The sequence below is a fragment of the Notechis scutatus genome, chromosome 2 (genome assembly GCF_049901735.1).
Source record: "Notechis scutatus isolate UNSWTSFEM ecotype Mainland chromosome 2, rNotScu1.2, whole genome shotgun sequence".
Classification (NCBI taxonomy): domain Eukaryota; kingdom Metazoa; phylum Chordata; class Lepidosauria; order Squamata; family Elapidae; genus Notechis; species Notechis scutatus.
In genome coordinates this window covers 192,284,867-192,304,215 of record NC_142010.1, presented here as the reverse complement: position 1 = coordinate 192,304,215, position 19,349 = coordinate 192,284,867, and the positions used below count along the sequence as shown (strand labels likewise).

The 19,349-nt window shown below is 43.4% G+C and overlaps 1 protein-coding gene across 1 annotated transcript in view; it reads right to left on the bottom strand.

Annotated features, from left to right (window-relative positions):
* The window catches only part of TTC39B (tetratricopeptide repeat domain 39B), a 78,151-nt gene that overhangs the window by 42,668 nt on the left and 16,134 nt on the right, over window positions 1-19,349 (bottom strand). The window contains exon 2 of the mRNA XM_087957664.1: window positions 7,254-7,288. Within this exon, the coding sequence (XP_087813790.1) occupies window positions 7,254-7,288 (35 nt within the window). The remainder of the gene's footprint in view (window positions 1-7,253; window positions 7,289-19,349) is intronic.

The window sequence follows — 19,349 nt, the reverse complement described above, 5'->3', positions numbered from 1 at the left end:
ACCTGAGATTGATGTTGTCGGATATGCGCAAAGGATCGAGCGGACAGGGATCCCGCATCCGAAGCAGCCGAGAAGTGTCTGGTCCTGATGGATTGCTGAACTCCAGCCGCAATGCCCCTTTGAATCGCCATCTCCATCCATTGCCTCATTTCGATGAGGATAGTCTCAGGTAATCCCTCCTCCTGTCTTAGGCCCTCTGGAATTGGCCGGGCAGTGCTCAATGGAGGAGATGTGCCTATGGGGGGTTGTCCAGAAACCGCCTGTCTGGGCTGAGTAGATAAGTACAAGGTCCCCATCAATGGGTTTGGATTCTGATCAGATTGTTGTGTCATAGCCATCTTGTCTGCCTCTTTGGCTCGTTTCTGCAATTGTCTTTCCGGTGCTAGGTGCCGCCTATGGGCATCCTTATCTGCCACCTTAGAGGCCTTTTTGGGGCCTACTGGCTTGTCTCGGGACTTATTTGGCTTGGAGCGGAAAGCGTTGTCAAGTTCCATTGTGTATGACGGATTGTCTTGCCTCTGAATGTAATTTTATTTTTTTGTTTTTTTTTGTTTTGTTTTTAAAATAAATTATGATTATTAATATTGTTGTTGATATTTGTACTTTGGGGTGATGCCTTCCCCTGCATGCCCATATACATAGACATATGCCTATATATATATGTATAACTGTATATATGCTAAACAGTATCTAAGGGTCCCCAGCAAGGGAAACCCCCAATTGCTCCAAGTGAGAAAAATTCTGGATCCCTGGTCCCCAGCAAGGGACACCAGCAATACAGGCTCTGAGGTGAATCCTTTCCTGTCAAAATCAAAAGTCCCGCAATTTAAATGGCACTCGCAGTTTCAATCCGAATAAATGATCCAAAGGCAAATGCAAAGAAATGCCTGTTTAATGACTAGCCGGCTAATGCAATGTTAGCCAGACAAGGGAGAGCCAAATCCAGGGAGAACCAATTGGAAAGGTACTGCCTCGGTCCCCAGAAAGGGAAACCAGCGAGGAATGGCGCCTGTGGTAATTGGGCACGAAATTGAGCCAGCCATTGAAAAGGGCGGGAGGCAGAATCACCGTTGCTAAAGCCTGAGCTGTCAAACGAGCCGTTGCTGCTGCTGCTCTAACTTGCGATTTAAATACTGCTGTCAGTATGTCCAAGTGAGAAAAATTCTGGATCCCTGGTCCCCAGCAAGGGAAACCAGCAATACAGGCTCTGAGGTGAATCCTTTCCTGTCAAAATCAAACGTCCCGCAATTTAAATGGCACTCGCAGTTTCAGTCTGAATAAATGATCCAAAGGCAAATGCAAGGAAATGCCTGTTTAATGACTAGCCGGCTAATGCAATGTTAGCCAGACAAGGGAGAGCCAAATCCAGGGAGAACCAATTGGAAAGGTACTGCCTCGGTCCCCAGAAAGGGAAACCAGCGAGGAATGGCGCCTGTGGTAATTGGGCACGAAATTGAGCCAGCCATTGAAAAGGGCGGGAGGCAGAATCACCGTTGCTAAAGCCTGAGCTGTCAAGCGAGCCGTTGCTGCTGCTGCTCTAACTTGCGATTTAAATACTGCTGTCAGTATGTCCAAGTGAGAAAAATTCTGGATCCCTGGTCCCCAGCAAGGGACACCAGCAATACAGGCTCTGAGGTGAATCCTTTCCTGTCAAAATCAAACGTCCCGCAATTTAAATGGCACTCGCAGTTTCAGTCTGAATAAATGATCCAAAGGCAAATGCAAAGAAATGCCTGTTTAATGACTAGCCGGCTAATGCAATGTTAGCCAGACAAGGGAGAGCCAAATCCAGGGAGAACCAATTGGAAAGGTACTGCCTCGGTCCCCAGAAAGGGAAACCAGCGAGGAATGGCGCCTGTGGTAATTGGGCGCGAAATTGAGCCAGCCGTTGAAAAGGGCGGGAGGCAGAATCACCGTTGCTAAAGCCTGAGCTGTCAAACGAGCCGTTGCTGCTGCTGCTCTAACTTGCGATTTAAATACTGCTGTCAGATGAAACAGCCAGGAGAAGAAAGCCACGGCTGCGAGTGCTCCGCTCCGATCGCAGAGAAAAACGATTGGAAGGTTAGATAAGGAAGTTGCCTGAGGCGGTAGCCTCAAGCTGCCTGCGGAGTGGCAGGTTCCGCTATTTCCAAAGAAACTGTTTGTTTGTTTTTAGAACTAATCGAGGGGCAAGCCTGAAAACCCAAATTAAATGGGGAAGAGTGTTAAAGTGCAAACCTGAATCAGAGAAAAACCGTTCCAGTCAGGGAGTGCACAACCTCTTACCACGAAGGCTGAGCTAAAACAGGGGGACGCTGAGGAGGTGTTCCGTGGAGGAGGAGGAGCGTCCCGGAGTTTTAAGCCCAGCCTTTCCAGAAGAGACTGAAGCACCTCCCACTTCTGGATGCTCTGAACAGCTCATGGGAAAAGTAGCCAACTGAGTGGGTGTCCTGGCACTCAGTTCTCTCCTACTCTGATAGTCCATTGTGCAAACTGGTGAGGAAGCAGAGGACTTATGCTTTGTGACTGGTGCTGTCATTATGGTGGTTGTGCAATCTCTTGGCAGGCACTGCAAGGAGCTTACAGGTAATCCTCGAGTTATGATTGTAATGGAGTCTGCCATTATGATCATAAGTTGTAACAGTCAGTTTTATGTTTTTTGCAGCAGTTGCTAATAAACAGAATAGTTCTTAAGTGAGCCCATAAATGCAGCCATATTGCAGAGCACCTGAAGTGTAGTCATGTGAATGTGGGGTGGGGGGTACTATTGGAACTTGAGATCCAGGCATGTCCCCCTTTTCAGGAAGGTTGTAACTTCAAATGGTCATAAGTCAAAAAGGGTCGTTTTACCTGATACGACTGAAGCTGCAAAACAGCTATCCTCCTGTTGCGGCTGGTCTTTTGCCCCCTTTATGTGTTGCTGTGGCAATAAGGCTTCTGAGGCAGCCGTTTGAAGTTGCCAAAAGCCCTCCCAAGCCAAACTCGGGGTAACGGTGCGGACAGTGGTCTAACACACCTCCCGCTAAAATACTTCAATTCATAGCGGATCAGCCCGCAGCCGATCCATTGTCTGACAGGCTGGGCCAAAGCCCTGACTGATTGCTCGGTTTGACAGTCGTCTAATCAGTAGACTGGTCTGGCTGTTTTTGAGATAGTATTCGGGATTGGTCTTTTTATCTAATTTGATTTAATTTTTTAAAGAATTTTGAGATTTTTGGGGAACAAAAATTAACACATTGTCCAGCTAGCTGACTGAGTCAATTTCAAGGACACCCTTAGCAACAGGGGGAGTGACCTCAAAGATCTGACAGACTCAGTCCAATCAGTAAGCAATGACAGATAACCCAATCCTGGATGCTGTCTCCACCACAATGGAGAACTGCCTGTAATTCATTCTTTGTGAGTAGTATTATCTTTTTATTCTATTCCACAACAGTAACAAATGGAAATAACTCAGCAAGCAATGACAGAAAACCCAATCCTGGATGCTGTCTCCACCACAATGGAGAACTGCCTGTAATTCATTCTTTGTGAGTAGTATTATCTTTTTATTCTATTCCACAACAGTAACAAATGGAAATAACACCAAACTATAAAATCAGTAAAATGAAGGATTATAATGAATCGTATAAATTAATGAGGAATACTAGGAAAGTATAAGACAAGGCATAGAAGAAACTGATATACATATGGACACAGTGACAAGAAGCTATAATAGCCCTCATACTGTAGAAGACTGATCCTTGGATAAGGAGCCAGGAAAGGCCTTAGAAGTTAAAAGCCAATTATTGATCCAGGGCTTAGTAAGCAAGCAACAAAGATCCGTCCCATATAATCACAGCCAGATTGACCCCGAATTCTGACATAAATTTCCCAGAACAACCTTTTTATTGTGAGTAGAGTCTTGAAGCTTTTTATATAAAACACTCTACCCTGTTTCTCCAACAATATGGCCTCCCCCAAGAGGAAGTCCCAGCATGTTTTATAGGCATGAAATGAAATTAAGCCCCTCCCCCCAAATTAAGGCCTATATTAAAACATGCAAAATGGGGGGGGGAATGGTGGGGGGGCTTGCCATTAGGAAGTATTTTTGTTGCACACCTAGATTTGGTGCTGCCTGCGTTGACCCCAATACGAAGTGCCCCACCAACGCCGAGGTCAACATCCAAGCCGTCGCCACCCGCCCACCCAAAGATGCAAGGGGGGGAATTAAGTCACCCCCGAAAAGACGGCCTAGCCATTTTTTCAGGGCTCAAAAAAAAATAAGACCCGGACTTATTATATGAGAAACACGGTATCTGGAAGTAACTTAGCAGAGGAAACAATATCCATATCCTATGAGTTCTTTTGACAGCTTGTCAAATCCTGCCCTAAACATTCAGATTGCTTCTTCAACTCTGATCAAGGTTCTAAATTGGCTCTGGGCCTCCTATCCTGGGAATTTGATTGTAAATGGACTTTTGCACTCTATAAAATATATTTTTATATAGCTCCCTGGTTATATATTAATTGCTGGGAGAGGTTTTAATACACTGAAATGTTTGCTTCAACTCTGCTAAACCCTCTAGGTTAGACATAGCCTAAACTATGGGAATTACCTCATAGATTCTTTACAGTTCATTCAGGCAATAAAGAAATATGTTCATGTTATTTTCCATCTTATATATAGGACCCAAGCTATTAAAATTTAAACTGAAACATGGCTCAAGCTTTCTTAGGTCTATATAGTACACTGTTAAAGGATTTAAAGGATTCTTTTAAAGTTTTACTTCAAATATAAAACATAAGAAACCTAATTCTTATGTACTTCTTTTACAATTGTGCTGGTGACATTATATATAGATTTCTCTTTCAAGATTTCAGCTAGTCAAAATGCTGTAATCTCATAAATATTCTGCTCTACTTTTTCTCTTACGTTAAAAGAGGCTTATAATTTTGTTAGATAATTTACTGGTATGTGTTCATATAATCTGTTTCTCACAAACACACATAACACATCTGCACACCCACCTATTCTTACACATAGATTTAGGCATCTGAGCATTTAATGATTAGTGAGTAATTGGCGCATATTTCTAGATGCTCAATAGCATATCCAGATAAAATTCTTTACCACCATTTCTCATTGGGACTCCAACCTCCTGGATGTCTGTACTTTTTTCTCTTGCTCTCAGTTTTCATCTCTCCTGCTTCTTGGATAGCAGTGAGAAAAATGAGACTGCATCAAGTAACATTGTCTCCTTGGGTGGCTGAATTGCAATTCCCATGTGCTTTAATCTCAGCAAAATCACTGTCCTCTGTGTAGCAATTAAGGTGAGAAAAATAATTCCAATGGGTGCCATGATGTACCACTAACAGCTTTTTTCTTCATACTACCTGGTATGTTTGTGTGCACATGTATATAGTGTGGAGGTGGGGAGAATATATATATGAGTAGGGAAGGAGGAACTGCCTGCTAATAATTTTTCCTTGAAAGAATTTATAGAAATGATTGTCTCTCCGTGATTTAAACCACCAGCCCAATCTTTACATTTATACAATCCACTACATCAAGATCAAAATGTTTTGAAAACCAACAAACAAACTAGGGGGCAAGCAATATGGTATTTTTGAAAACATGGTGTATATGATCCCAATAGAATATTTTTTTTAAAAAAATAATGGGCCTAAATATTAGATATTTTGGCCATTAGATAGAAAATCAATATGGCACCTAAACCAGAAACTATCTGTGTTATTCTTGAAAACCCTGCTTGAATTTGATTCATAGCAGCCATGGTGGCGCAGTGGTTAGAAAGCAGTATTGCAGGCTGACTGCTCACTGCCAGGAATTAGATCCTGACTGGCTCAAGGTTGACTCAGCCTTCCATCCTTCTGAGGTCACTAAAATGAGGACCCAGACTGTTGGGGGCAATATGCTGACTCTGTAAACCATTCAGAGAGAGCTGTAAAGTATTTGAAGCGGTATATAAATCAAAGTGCTAAGTGCTACTGCTATAGCAGCTGCATGAGCCTTTCAAAAGACACAAAGCTTAAAACTCTGTTTTATTGATCCAAGGAAAGATGAATTGTTCACATGTATTTTCTTTTGAATACTTTGCATAGCTCTCATATATATTACCTAAATGCAACATTATGGCAAATGTAATGCTATGCTAGCTCCTATAGAATAAATGAATTCTGCACAGAATAGTGCCGGCACAGCAGCACTATGCTTGAGAATGTCTGGTCACCAGTGTAACAGCAAATAAGGTAACCAGTGTCTGGTCATCAAAATTGTGAGGAAGCAGCAATGCTTGACAATCCATACAGGATATTATACTGGCATTGTGGATCTTTACATCAAATACTCTAGATCAGTGGTGTCAAACTCACAGCCCATGGGCCAGATGCGTCACACACTGGCTATATCCATGCCTGGTTTAGCGAAGGGGGGGAAAGTCGTGATATGTCATGTGCCGATGCCATAATGACGTGAGTGTGACACCCCTGTTCTAGATCTTGTGTTCTACTCCTGCAGTTTTGCTGACTAAACTTCATTTTGTTGTATAGTAGATCAAACTTGGCTAAGATTTATAGAAATTGTAACAGCAATAAGACTACCAATTGCTTAAGTTCTATTACATATTTGTTATATTTAGGGCATGATCCTTGATAAGAGTCAAATGATATATAATCATTTTGTTCTGGCTCATATATTAAAAGTAGCATAACATGGAATTTGAATAAAATAATATTCAGCATGGTGGAAGATACAGATCTACTATATTTCACCATGTAACTGCTAAAGTCGATAGTGTAGGAATATGTGATTCTCAGGCCAAACAGAGGCATTATATAAGCAAATGGCCATCAATCTTGAGAACAAGAAATCAACAAATTTCAATTCACTCAAAAATTCTGGAGTAAAAAAACATAGGAACTAAAACCCGGAGCAGGCATTATATATTAGGCTTAATTTCTATGCTCTATAGAAACTGATCTTCTACATAAGTAGGATTTCTATCTCATCCTCAATAAAGCAAAATATCCAGCTGTATTGTATGTAAGAGTTTCTTCTATGTGGAAATCCCTGAATACAACTGGAAAACTGAGATTTACTGCTGAGCATAGAGTGAATTTTGACTCTCTGCTCTAAGATGAAACGGACTGGTATGATATGAAGCAGGAAGAATAGAAAAGGTAGCAATATAATTAATTAGATAGTATTTTTCACTTTTGGTTGTTTTCATTAATCTCTGCTTGAAAAAAAAGAGGTAATAAAGGATACTTACACTGGGATGTGTTCAAAGGCATCTTCAAAATTTTCCTGCAAATCAAATAAAAATAAATTATTAGAAAATGCATTATCTTCCTATAATTCAGAAGGCGTATTGGCAACTATGAATTATCTCTAGATCTTAATGCCTAACCTGACTATTCATTTAGGTAGGAAGTAGCAATCAGCGATATGGTTCCCTCTGCTTGTCAGCCAAAGCCTGAAAAGTTGCACAAAGTAAAATCCTCTAGTCAACTGGTAGAGCTCCGTCTACGATTTGCTTAGCAGTAGTAGTATAACTTTATGATTAGTCAATTGACCACATCAAAACAATGGGTGTCAGCCAGAATAGGTTACAATAAAATGAGATGAAGGGTAAGATATAATAAACATAACAGAGTGACATAAAATAATGCAAGATTAAAGTAGAATTTGGACACATAAGTATTAAAGTACAAAACATTACGTCTTCAGTACAAAACTAGGAAATCTTCAGCCTTATTTCAGTGACTGAATAATGCATTTAATTTCTGTCACTGACACTTGTGGCCAAGGAGAGAAGTTATCAGGGGTCAGAAATTTAATAGCCATTTTTGCTGGCTGATACAACTTTGAGTTGGCAAATAAATTAATGTAAACATAAATATAAACATCCTCCAAAACTGAAGCTGAGATGGAGATATTAAGGAGAAGCTTTTGCTCCTTCAGCATACTGGATATGATGTTCCAAAATAAGACTGGGGATGTTTTACATTTACCTCTAGGACTGTCTTTTCTAATTGCACCCTGATGTTGGGTAAGAAATTTCAAGACGAATATGGGAATAAGTATAAATTTAGCAGCATAACTTCAGATGGTGTATATTTGAATTGAATAACAAGAAAATAGAATGGCATCCATTTCATAGTCATCATAATAATTATGTGACATAATAACTCATATTATCAATCAACAATTATATATCCTAATATCATTATTAAACAATCATTTGACTATAATTTTACTAATTCGTACTTAAGCGAGATAACTGTAATTTAGTTACTTTATTTTATAACAAATCATTAAATCATACCAAAAAGGAGTGGTAAACCAACCGATACACTGTCTGTAAATATATGAAGAATGGTGATGTTTTTTATGTTATGTTTTATGTTTTTTGTGTTTTTGTTTGTCGTTAAAATCAATAAAAACTTTTATTTAAAAAAAGAAAAGAAAATAGAATGGGTCTTCACTGGAAAAAAAAATCCTGCCTTTGCCAGCCCAACTCTGCCTTAGCAAGTACACACAATCCTCCTGAGGCCTGCTCTTCTATCTTGACTTTACATACACAGACCAGGATCTAAAACCTAGCGTCTTCATTACCAGTAGTCAACCATGTCTTTTAGAGTGATATGTCAAACTTGAAGAACAACAGAATTATATCTGATGTTTGATTTTTCCATCTGGTTATATGACATGTGAATAGCTGGATGAAGCTTTCGTGCTTATTGTCAGAAGGGATCGCTGGCAATGTGCTAAGGCATGTGGTTGAATGCTGTGTCTCATGGAGTCATTCTGTAGGTAAGATGAGTTTCAAAATCCCTTCAGTATCTAGAATGGCACACTGTTTGAAATTTGGAATGCCTTTGCTGCTCCATTGCTATTGTATGGGGCCAGGTAGGTTGCAAGATGACCTGCAGACCAGAAGATGAACATTAGCAAATAGTTGTTTTGTTCTATATAAATGGCCAGAAGGGTTGTCTCAGTTCTGTGTGGTGATCTTCTTCCTAACCCAGAAACTACCTTTGACATAATTCCCTCTAATTCCTGGAGCTCAGGTTTGTCTGGAGACCTGGAAAGCATAACAGTTATTGGATGTGTTTGTCTGCAAACATTCATCTCATATTCCTGGTGTGACTTGCCATCCAGCTGTTCCCAGGGTTTTAGACAATCAAAACCTTCCTCTTGTCTGTCAATAGAATTTCACTTTTTGTTCTTTGGAGTTTCCAAGTGTGGTACTGTTTTGGGCTAGGGTAGAGAGGATTAGATCTGCTCCAGGGGACTTTGTGTTGATAATCTTCATGTTTATGTTTCAATAAGGTAGGAGAAAGGGGAGAGATGCCAGCGACTTCTTTCTCAAAACAATTACGATTGCCTTGGGTAGTTGGTAAAACAAAATCAGTTAATGGTTTGGCTGCTTTGCATTTTGCCACCAAAACCTGACTGGGCAGTGAAAGAGTTACCGTATTTATCGGCGTATAACACGCACTTTTTTCCCTCTGAAAATAGGGGGCAAATGATGTATGCGTGTTATACGCCGATATAATGTTAAGAAGCCTTCGGTGAATGCTGCTGGGATCGGGGATCAAGGACACAAATGAAAGAAGGGGAGGGAGGAAGCAACCGAAGCCTGTCCTTCTCTCTGGGTCAGCTCTCTCAGTCGCTCTCTCGCTCCTCCACCAGCACAGGAAGAAACTGCTTCAAAGAGCTGGGGCTTTCCTGTCGCCGCAGCTTCCCTGAAGCGCCCGTTTCTCCCCCACCCCACCCCGTCCGCCCGCCCGCCCGCCCGCAGTGCTCTGCTCTGCCTGCCTGCCTGCCTTCGTTAATGGTTGAATCGGAACAGCTTCGGCTGAGTAAAAGAGGCGAATAGTTATTATTCTCAGCCGAAGCTGCTCCCAAACAACCAGAAACTAAGGCAGGCAGGCAGAATGGGACACTGTGGATTGAAGCGCGCGCGCGGTGGGAGTGGGGGTGAAACGGGCGCTCGGAATAGCTGCGGCGACAGGAAAAGCCCTCCCCCGCTTCTTTGAAGCAGTTTCTTCCTTGGATGGTGGAGCAGCGAGAGCGAAGCCTCCTTCTTCTCTCTCTCCCCCCCGTCCTTGCAAAAATTTTCTGCTTGAAACCGGTCCCTGTACAAAAAAGGTTGGGGACCACTGATTTACCTTATAAGTGGTAATAATATTAATAAAAAAAAAGTTCTGAGCTACCCTTATTTTGCTTCAAAGTTTTTATTTAGAAATTTAATTTTTTTTCCTGAAATTTCCCTCTTAAAATGAAGATGCGTGTTATACGCCTGTGCGTGTTATACGCCGATAAATACGGTAATCAAGTTTCCTTCAAGGAAATGTGTATTGACTTAGTGTAGATAGCAGAGATTGGTTACCTGGACAATCCTCTCTCAGAGGCAGGATTGGAAAGATGTCCTTGAGGTTATCTGAAATTGGGTTGTCACATTTGTTTTTTTTAAATTGACAGTATTCACTGGACCAGGGTAGATTAGGGGCTCCTCTGAATGCAATCCACATTTTGGAAAACCAGGAAAATGTGCAGAAAGGGCCTCATTTTATCCAATGTTGACTGTGGATTGACTGAATATTAAATAAAATTCACTCACAGTCTCTGCTGGATGGGAGCCATTCAGTCTTTTGTAAATCAATCAGCTGCTTTTTGCAGGGTAGCATCTGGCTTAAGGATAATTACTTTTTTTATCCCTATCATTCTCTATTTGCTCCGCTATTTGATATTTGTAGGCTGTACGTAATATTTGTGATTTATATGCATCCCTCCCTTAGTCGCAAGAACCCTAAGCACTTGCTTCTCACCCTTCTCTGCATGTGTCGACCATTACCCTCCTTCTTCCTCGATATAAGGATAAAGTTGTCCATGACTTCTCTGCTAGCTGCTTTTATGGCACACTTTGTATAAGAGATGTGTGTGTTTTAACAGTTTGTCATTTGATTGGTTTTCATTAAGCTGCATAAAGATCTCTTAAGGAGTCCAGTCTGTTTTTAACTGAGGACAACAACACAAAAATAGAGAAAACAGTTTGGATTGTATAGTTATGATTTACAACTTTGGCCAAGGAAGATGTCCATTTTAGTTGTTTCTAATTCTTTATAATGCCTTCTATATCATGATTTTCTTGTCCTATGTTATTTCCACATATCCTCATTAAGTCAAAGCCAAGTAGTAAATGGCAACTCTTTGGTCTCTTTATAGTATCAAAACAATGTACTAATGGGATCAAGGAAGGCAATATGAATATACACAAATATAAAATAATATTTCTTCTTATATCAAGATGTACCATGATTAGGTTTATTAAGCTCCCTTTAACTCACTCCATGTTTTGGCCCCTCTGACTCATTTATAAAAACACTTATAATCAATAAATACTGTCAGATTATTTTCCATCAACCAAATTTCTTGAAGAAAAATCATATCATAATCTATAGAAAATTAAAGCATTTTCCATCTATGCATTTACCCATCCAACCAGCAATGTACAAAGATACAGATTTAATTGTAGAATGTAGAATGTTTTCAAGTTTGTTTTTTTGTTGATTAACTTCATTTTGGATTTGGATCTGATGATTATTTTGTCTACTTCTTCACAAAGTTGTTGTGTTGGAATATGATATATTTGTTGGCCTCTCATCCTTTCTTCCTTTGACGTTTTTGAACCATCTTCTAGTCTTGTTCCATTAAATTTAAAATTCTTTTAGTATTTTCATAAGTACAATTATTTTTAACCCTAGGAATATTTGATGTAAACCTATAGGTTGCACCCTATGCTTCCTTGAAGGATCTTTTAATTCTGGCTGCTTTGTTCTGTTCTAGTGTTGTAAACTCCTGCACTATTTGTCTTCATTATCTTATTCATCTCAGATAGCAGTGGATTTTATGATGTTCTGCAAATCATTGGCTGTTCCAGAGTTTGTCCATTTGGATAATTCCCTTCATGATAATTAACAACTGTATATTTCTTTGTCAGACCTCTTTCTTCAGATAGCACACATGTCCTTGGGAGGTTTACTTCTGTATTAATGAGGCTTTTTCCTGTTTTTTCACTTTCTAGCAGGATTGTTATATTCAATAATCTTCATTTATGTTATATGCAGAACCTCCGTTTTTTGTATTTCCGGTGTTACGTTGTTTTATAAACTTCACATGGTGTCTTGTTTTCAGTTTCTTACCTCTACCCCATAGGATTTATTTAACAAACTCTTTTTCTTCATTACCAAATTAGGCATTGCTATAGATTCAAATGTCATGACTGCTCTGGCATTTATCTATCAGTAAAATAGATACTCAACTTTTATCTTTTGCTGAGATAAATTAATCTAAAGATTGCGTCAAATGGTCAAAGTACATAGAAAAGTAGCAGATTCTTTTTTATTAAATATGTAGATGATAGATAACTTACCTGTGAGGGATATTTTAATTAGGATTCCTGCATTGAGCATAGCATTGGACAAAATAGTCACCCCTTCCAAAATATATGATTTCTTAAAATTTACTTTTGCCTATAATCATTCTATTTTATATGCAAAGTTATATACTATGCTACAAAAGAAACCTGTATATTGTTTTACTGATTATGTAATTAATTGATGTCCATTAAATATTCTTCTTACTATCATTTTTGCTATCCTCTAATTTCATAGGTCAATCATTACTGTAGAGTATGGAACAGCCTGAATGGGAAAGCTTTTTCATATAAGGTCTGCTGTGATAGTATATAAAAAAAAGGTAATGTTTTACTTTTATTGCATTACTAAGTCCTTGATACCAAGGCATTTATAAATTTCATAAATAAATAAATGTGGCACCAGCTGTCTGATGGACAAGCTGCATTATTTCTCTGCTCCTCTGGGCAGCCTGGTAATTTTTAGTGCTTTGGTGGGATGCAGAGAAATAAATGGCCAAGCAGTTCCTAACCTAATCTAAAACTGATGCTGCCCTCCTCCCTGCTGCTACTTTAACTCCAGAAGGCTTTATGGAAGAACTGTCCAGAATAGGAACTCAGAAGGGAGTTGTGTTGCTACTATAGCAGTTGCCATGCATGATGGACTGATTACTATAGGCTCTATGTCTGCCATTGATACAAATGCAGTCACTATGTTTGTGGACTATTTCTTCACAATTTCGTCCTCACAATTTCTCCAAAACTGCTAGACTGTTCCAACCAAATAATCAAGCTTAGCAGGCTTGCTGAAGTACAGCTCTTAGGGCATCAAGAAAACGTGGTGGGTGGGGGGAAATCAATACAACCTGCACCTCCATTTTAAGTTTAAATAAGTTGCTATGCTAACATACAGGTAGTCTTCGACCTATGACCATAATTCAGTCTGCCCATTATGGCCCCACCCATGCTCTCCCTAATGTAGTCATTAAGCAAAGCATGGGTCCCTCGGGAGTGAAGAAGGCCCTGAGAGATCTAGCACAGATTGAGGTCCACCTGCCCCTAGACCCAAGTCTTACCCCATACCCTGAGACACCCCATGCTCCATTTTCTGCCTCTTGGGATCCTCATAATCTTTAGGTCTGCTTCCACACACATATCCCATGGGTCCCCGCAGGTCTTTTCCCTCACTGGGACTCCACAGAACTTTTTGCCCCCTACCAGATCCTCACAGGGTTTGGGCCTCCTTCTCATCCCCGTTTTATTTGTTATAAAATAAACATTAGTTCATGATTGATTTATGCATTGAGAGATATTCAACTGTTAATCCCAAATATTTTTGTTCAAACAAATAATTTTTTGAAGAAATTATAAGGAAAAATAGACATTAACTAAAGTGAGATTATTTTGAAGGGATGGGTTAATTTACCAGGTTTTCAAAAATATAGTGGAATATTTTATTGACTATATCTAATTGGAATAATTTAGCAGAGTATCAGGCTTTGTGAACCTTGCTGGAAAATTTTATTTACATTTAGGTTATGGGAACTGTTGGGTTGACATATTGACATATAGTACAATGTGTGCTTTGTTTCCGGGATTACAAGCAGGTAGGCATATTCCAGCCTTGTTGAATCACATATTGGATTTTGAGGCCCATGAATATTTAATTTTATGGAAGAACTCTACTTTAAAATTTGGGAACAAAATTTATATTGGAAATTGTGAATGTAATCTTTAAACGTTGTGCTTAATACCAATAATTGGGATCAGAATTTACATAATTAAATAATGCGGTCGTAAATCACAACACCGTATGACTGCATTGCCTACTGATGGTAATCCCCACTGTTAAGTGAGGAGCAAACACCACTGTTAAGTGAGAAGCTCTTTGTGACTTCTTGCCTGTTTCCAACAAAGTCAATGAGCCAGCAGCAAGTTACAAGTTTTGGGTGCCTTGCAAACAAGCCAGTGAGTAAGTGGCTGCCACAAAACAAATGTGGCTGGACAGGGAGTGGCGGCTGCAGACAGAGAAGGGTGTGCTGATGGCCAAGAAAGGGTGACCGGTTCCATGGAGAGAGGTTTCTCCCTCGAGCCGCTCGGAGCATCCAGAGACTGGGATGTGCTTCTGAGTCCTCTTCTTGCAGGCTGAGCTTTAGATGAGGAAACGCTCCGCCCCCTCACGTGGTATTGCGCAGCGTCTCCCCAGTCTTTTGCTCAGCCTCGAAGAGTCAGGCTGTGTTTTCAGAGAGCTCCTTGGCTGATCGTACATTTCTTGCCTATAGTGACTGTTCAAAGTTACAATGACATTGAAAAAAATATGATATTTTTAAAACCAGGGGCTGTATAGCTCCTGAAGCTAATGTATTGCATATTGTCACCTAATGTGAAATACAAATACAAAAGAAAAAAAGAAAAAAAAATTCTTTTGTACATCAATATTTCTCATAGATATATAGAGGTATACGGAGAACCTGTATATTCACCTGGTATAAAACATAAAAATAAATAAAGGGAGAAGAAAAATTACAAATTAGAGTATATATATTTCTGTTATCTCTGTACATAACAAATTCCAAAAGGGGGAGCGGGCCAGCTTCATCGTCACCCGGCCTCATCCAGGCCTGATCTGGGCGAGCCAACCGCCCTTGCTAGTATTTATTATCTAACATGGCAGACGACAATCCTCTAAACGTCCTTCCTTGAAGGCTAAGGCAAAGTCCCACTACTTGCGCAGGCAGGACAAGGAACCTAAGGGCTCTAGACAGGACAAGGAACCTTCCAAGGCCTCCCAGCGTGACGCCTCAAGGCGCCACAAAGAGTTGGAAAAAGAGTCTGACAGGCGTTCAGGGAGTCCCGCCCGGAGCCGTCAATACTTCCTCCTCCAACCACTTTTACACCCACTGCTGCTGGTCTGCGCCAGGGCGAACCCTCTACCTCCGAGGTTCCGCCTCACATCAGGGCTTGGATGGAATCAGCCATCCGCCAGAGCATTGCAGAGGGACTACAACACATGACCAGATCAGGCTTCTCTCCATGAGCCTCCGAGCACGACTCTTTATCCATCAGATCCCTTCCACAACCGGTCCCCCGGTTGATCAGGTACTCTCTCAGGGGACAGCCCTCCTCCGGTTGGGGCCCAGGTGGAGGAGGAAGGGGACTTTGGGGATTTCAGGGAAGAGGAAGAGGACTCCCAGATGGGATCCTCCGCTACAGTGAAACCCTCTTAGAGGCTGACATCATGGAGGGGAGATGTCGGAGGACGAGGCACTTCCCCGACCAACCCACTTTTGGGGGCTGTTCAAGCCGCACATGTTCAAGTCCCTCCTCCTTAAGGCCAAGTATGTCTCTGGCCTTCTTCCCCAGTCCCCTGCAAACCTTCCCCCGTCCCAGAGGCCCGGAGGACTCCATTTTCACCCTTCCAGTGGTGGAAGCTGAGGTCATCCCTTCCCCTTCCATCTTCGTGGATCTGGTAGCGAAGCAACTCACCTCCACAGGGACCCCTCCTACACCCTCTAGCCAAGACAAGAGATTCTTTAATCTCGATTCGGCACTATCTAGCCTTCTGAACATTCCGGAAGTTGATGACCCCATTGTGGGTCTGGTTTTCTCCTCTACCCCTTGTGAGGCCCTAGAGGCCTTGAAACCTGATGACATGCGGGCGGAGTTGGCTGCGCAGGGCCCACCTATATGATGCCTGGGCCATTAAATCAGCTATGGCCGCTTCCTTTTTCACAAGGTCCTCTATCCACTGGCTACGTCAGCTCAAGGAACACGTCCCGCTTCCAACACCAGGACATAGCGAAGTTAGTGGCTGCAGCGAGTTCTCGGCTGACGCCACTTACCAGTCGGTAAAATTCTCTTCCAGGGCCATCACATCGCACGTCACGGCTCGCCGCATGCTGGCTCAAACACTGGCAGACGGACGTAAAGAATAAGGTCAAGCTGGCCACTGCTCCCATTAAGGGAGATAAACTGTTTGGCCCAGCTTGGAACCACTGTTGGTCGAGGGCCGCAGTAAGAGAAAGTATCTACCCCCTTCCCGCCCAGATACCCTAGACCCCCTTCCTTCCGATCCCAGGACCGCACGGTCCCGGGCGACAGGACCAGACGCGGTGGCAGCTACAAGAGACCCTTTCGGGGATCGGGAGGAAGGCCCTACCGCAGAAGGTGGAGCCTCTTCCTCCCTCCCCATTGGCGGCCGCCTCAGCCACTTCGCTGCCCAATGGGACATATCCACATCCGATGCATGGGTTAGGGACACAATCAGGTTTGGTCTCGCCCTGGAGTTCAGGTCCGCCCCCCTGATTATTTCATCCCATCCCCCTCCTCAAGGGATCCCTCCAACGTGCACCAATGGATGCAGCCATCCATCATCTTCTTGACATCCAGGCCATTCAACCTGTCCCTCCGAATCAGAGAGAAAAAGGGCTTTTACTCCCATCTCTTTGGGGTGCCCAAACACTCTGGGGGTTGGAGAGTCATCCTGGACTTGAAACGGCTCAACCGTCACCTTATCCAGCGTAGGTTCAATATGCACTCCTTGCAATCAATTCTTTTAGGCACCAGGCGGGAGACTGGTTATCTTCCATAGATCTTTCGGAGGCATTCCTCCATATTCCAATCAGGCCCTCCCATTACAAATTCCCCAGGTTCTGTCATAATAGCCTTCACTATCAATACGTGGCCCTACCCTTTGGACTGGCCTCGGCCCCGGACCTTCACCAAGGTCCCGGCGCCCTAGCGGCTCATCTCAGGAGCGTTCCCGTCCGCCTCCACTGCTACTTGGAGCGTTATCCTTATTCTATCCCGTCCAAATCCCAGGCAGTCAGGGATACCAGGGTCACCCTCTCCGCCTTACGGGCACACGGGTTTCTAGTCAATTGGCAAAGAGCCAACTTACCCTTCCACCGAATCAACCTCTTGGGTGCCATAATTTATTCTGTTTCTCAAAGAGTTTTCCTCTCTCCGGAGAGGTTCCTTAGCATTCAAGCCCTGGTCAAACAGAGCAGGCGTTCAAGGAGGGTGGCCTTGCTGGACCTCTCTGAATTGTTGGGCAAAATGGTGTCACCCATCTCTATTATTCCCTGGGCCCGTCTACATAGTAGATCCCTCCAGTGGTTCCTGCTCCCGTTCAACGATCCGGAAGAAGCAACTCAAAGGCCAGAATCAGGGTCCCTCAAGGGTCCTCACATTTCTTCTCTGGTGGACCAATCCCGCCATCAACAGAGGCCACCTCTTCGCGGAACCTCAATGACTCTCCGTCACTACGGACGCAAGCCTGTCCAGTTGGGCGCTCATCTCGACTCGCTCTCGGCACAGGGCAAATGGTCGCCGACCGAGCAGAGTGCAGCATCAATTGGCTAGAGCTTCACGCTGTCCATCTGGCCCTGTGCAGTTTTTCCTCAGATCCGCAAACATCACGTTCTCGTTCTCACGGACAACGTCACGGCCAAGGCCCATATCAACAGGCAAGGGGCACCCAGTCCATCCAGCTAATGAGGGAAGCCGAGCGCCTTTGCCGCTGGGCAGAATCCAACCTCCTATCTCTAAAAGCCGAACACATCTCCAGAGTAGACAATACTCAGGCGGACTGGCTGAGCAGGGCCACGGTGGACCAGGCAGAATGGCGTCTCCATCCATCCCTATTCGAGGAAGCGTCCAGAATATTCGGTCTTCCGGTGGTGGACCCTTTCGCCTCCCGTCCAACACTCAGCTTCCACGGTTCTTCTCCCGGTATCCGTCTCACCGGTCGGAGAATCACAACGCCATGCATTGCCCATGGCCCCCAGGGCTCCTATATGCCTCCCCTCCGCTCCCGTTAGTTCCCAGAGTAATACAGAAACTCATTCAGGAGAGGGCAGACCTTCTCCTGGTGGCTCCCTATTGGCCCAGGCGACCGTGGTTTGCGGACCTCCGCTTTTTATCGGTAACGCCCCATGGAGGATCCCCCGGACTGGGTCTCCCTCTCTCAGGGGCCCCTTCTGCATCCGGAGCCTCAATGGCTCCAGTTAGCCGTCTGGAGGTTGAGCGGATCCGCCTGACTAGTGAGAAGCCCTCAGTCAAGTCATCGATACTATTTTGGCCGACAGGCGACCTTCCACTACTGCAATTTATGATGCCACTTGGAAGGGGTTCTGCAAGTGGTGTAGCGGGTCTCAGATTGATCCCCTCTCTCCCTCTGTGGCTCAGATCCTAGAATTCTTCAGGAAGGCCTTCGCAAGGGGCTCGCACCTAACACCCTGAGACTACAATTTTCTGCCCTCTCAACCGGGGTCTCCTGTGATAACTACGGTTCCCTTTCTCATCACCCCGAATTAGATCTTTCCTTAGGGCGCCACCAACCTGTGCCCTCCCACTGTTCACAGGTTCCCCACATGGGACCTCAACAAGGTCCTCGTTTCTCTTACTCGTTCCCGTTCGAGTCTTTGAGGGATTCATCCCTTCAGTTTCTCACCTTTAAGGTAGTTTTTCTAGTAGCTATTACTTCTGCTCGTCGAGTTTCGGAATTAGCAGCTCTGTCAGTCAGGAGCGATCTATGCGTGTTCCATGCAGACCCGAGTGGTCCTTCGTCCCGACCCCACCTTCCTACCCAAAGTCAACTCTCCCTTCCATAGGTCACAGGAACTGGTTCTGCAAATTTTTGCCCTAGGCCCTCCAGGGGCAGGGGGTCCTCTGGCACTCCCTAGATGTTAGAAGGGCCTTGCGTACATATATTAGCGCACTCAATCCATGAGAAAGTCGGAATCCCTCTTCCTATCCTTTCAACCCAGGTCACTGGGGCTTAAGGTTTCTCCTTCCACCATCAGTCGCTGGATCAGGGCCACCATTGCGAGGTGCTACCTTTCCCATTCCCTGCCCGCTCCGGGTGGAATAACCGCCCATTCCACCAGAAGTGCAGCCACCTCGGCGGCCTGGGCCACGCAAGCCCCATCGCTGACATTTGTC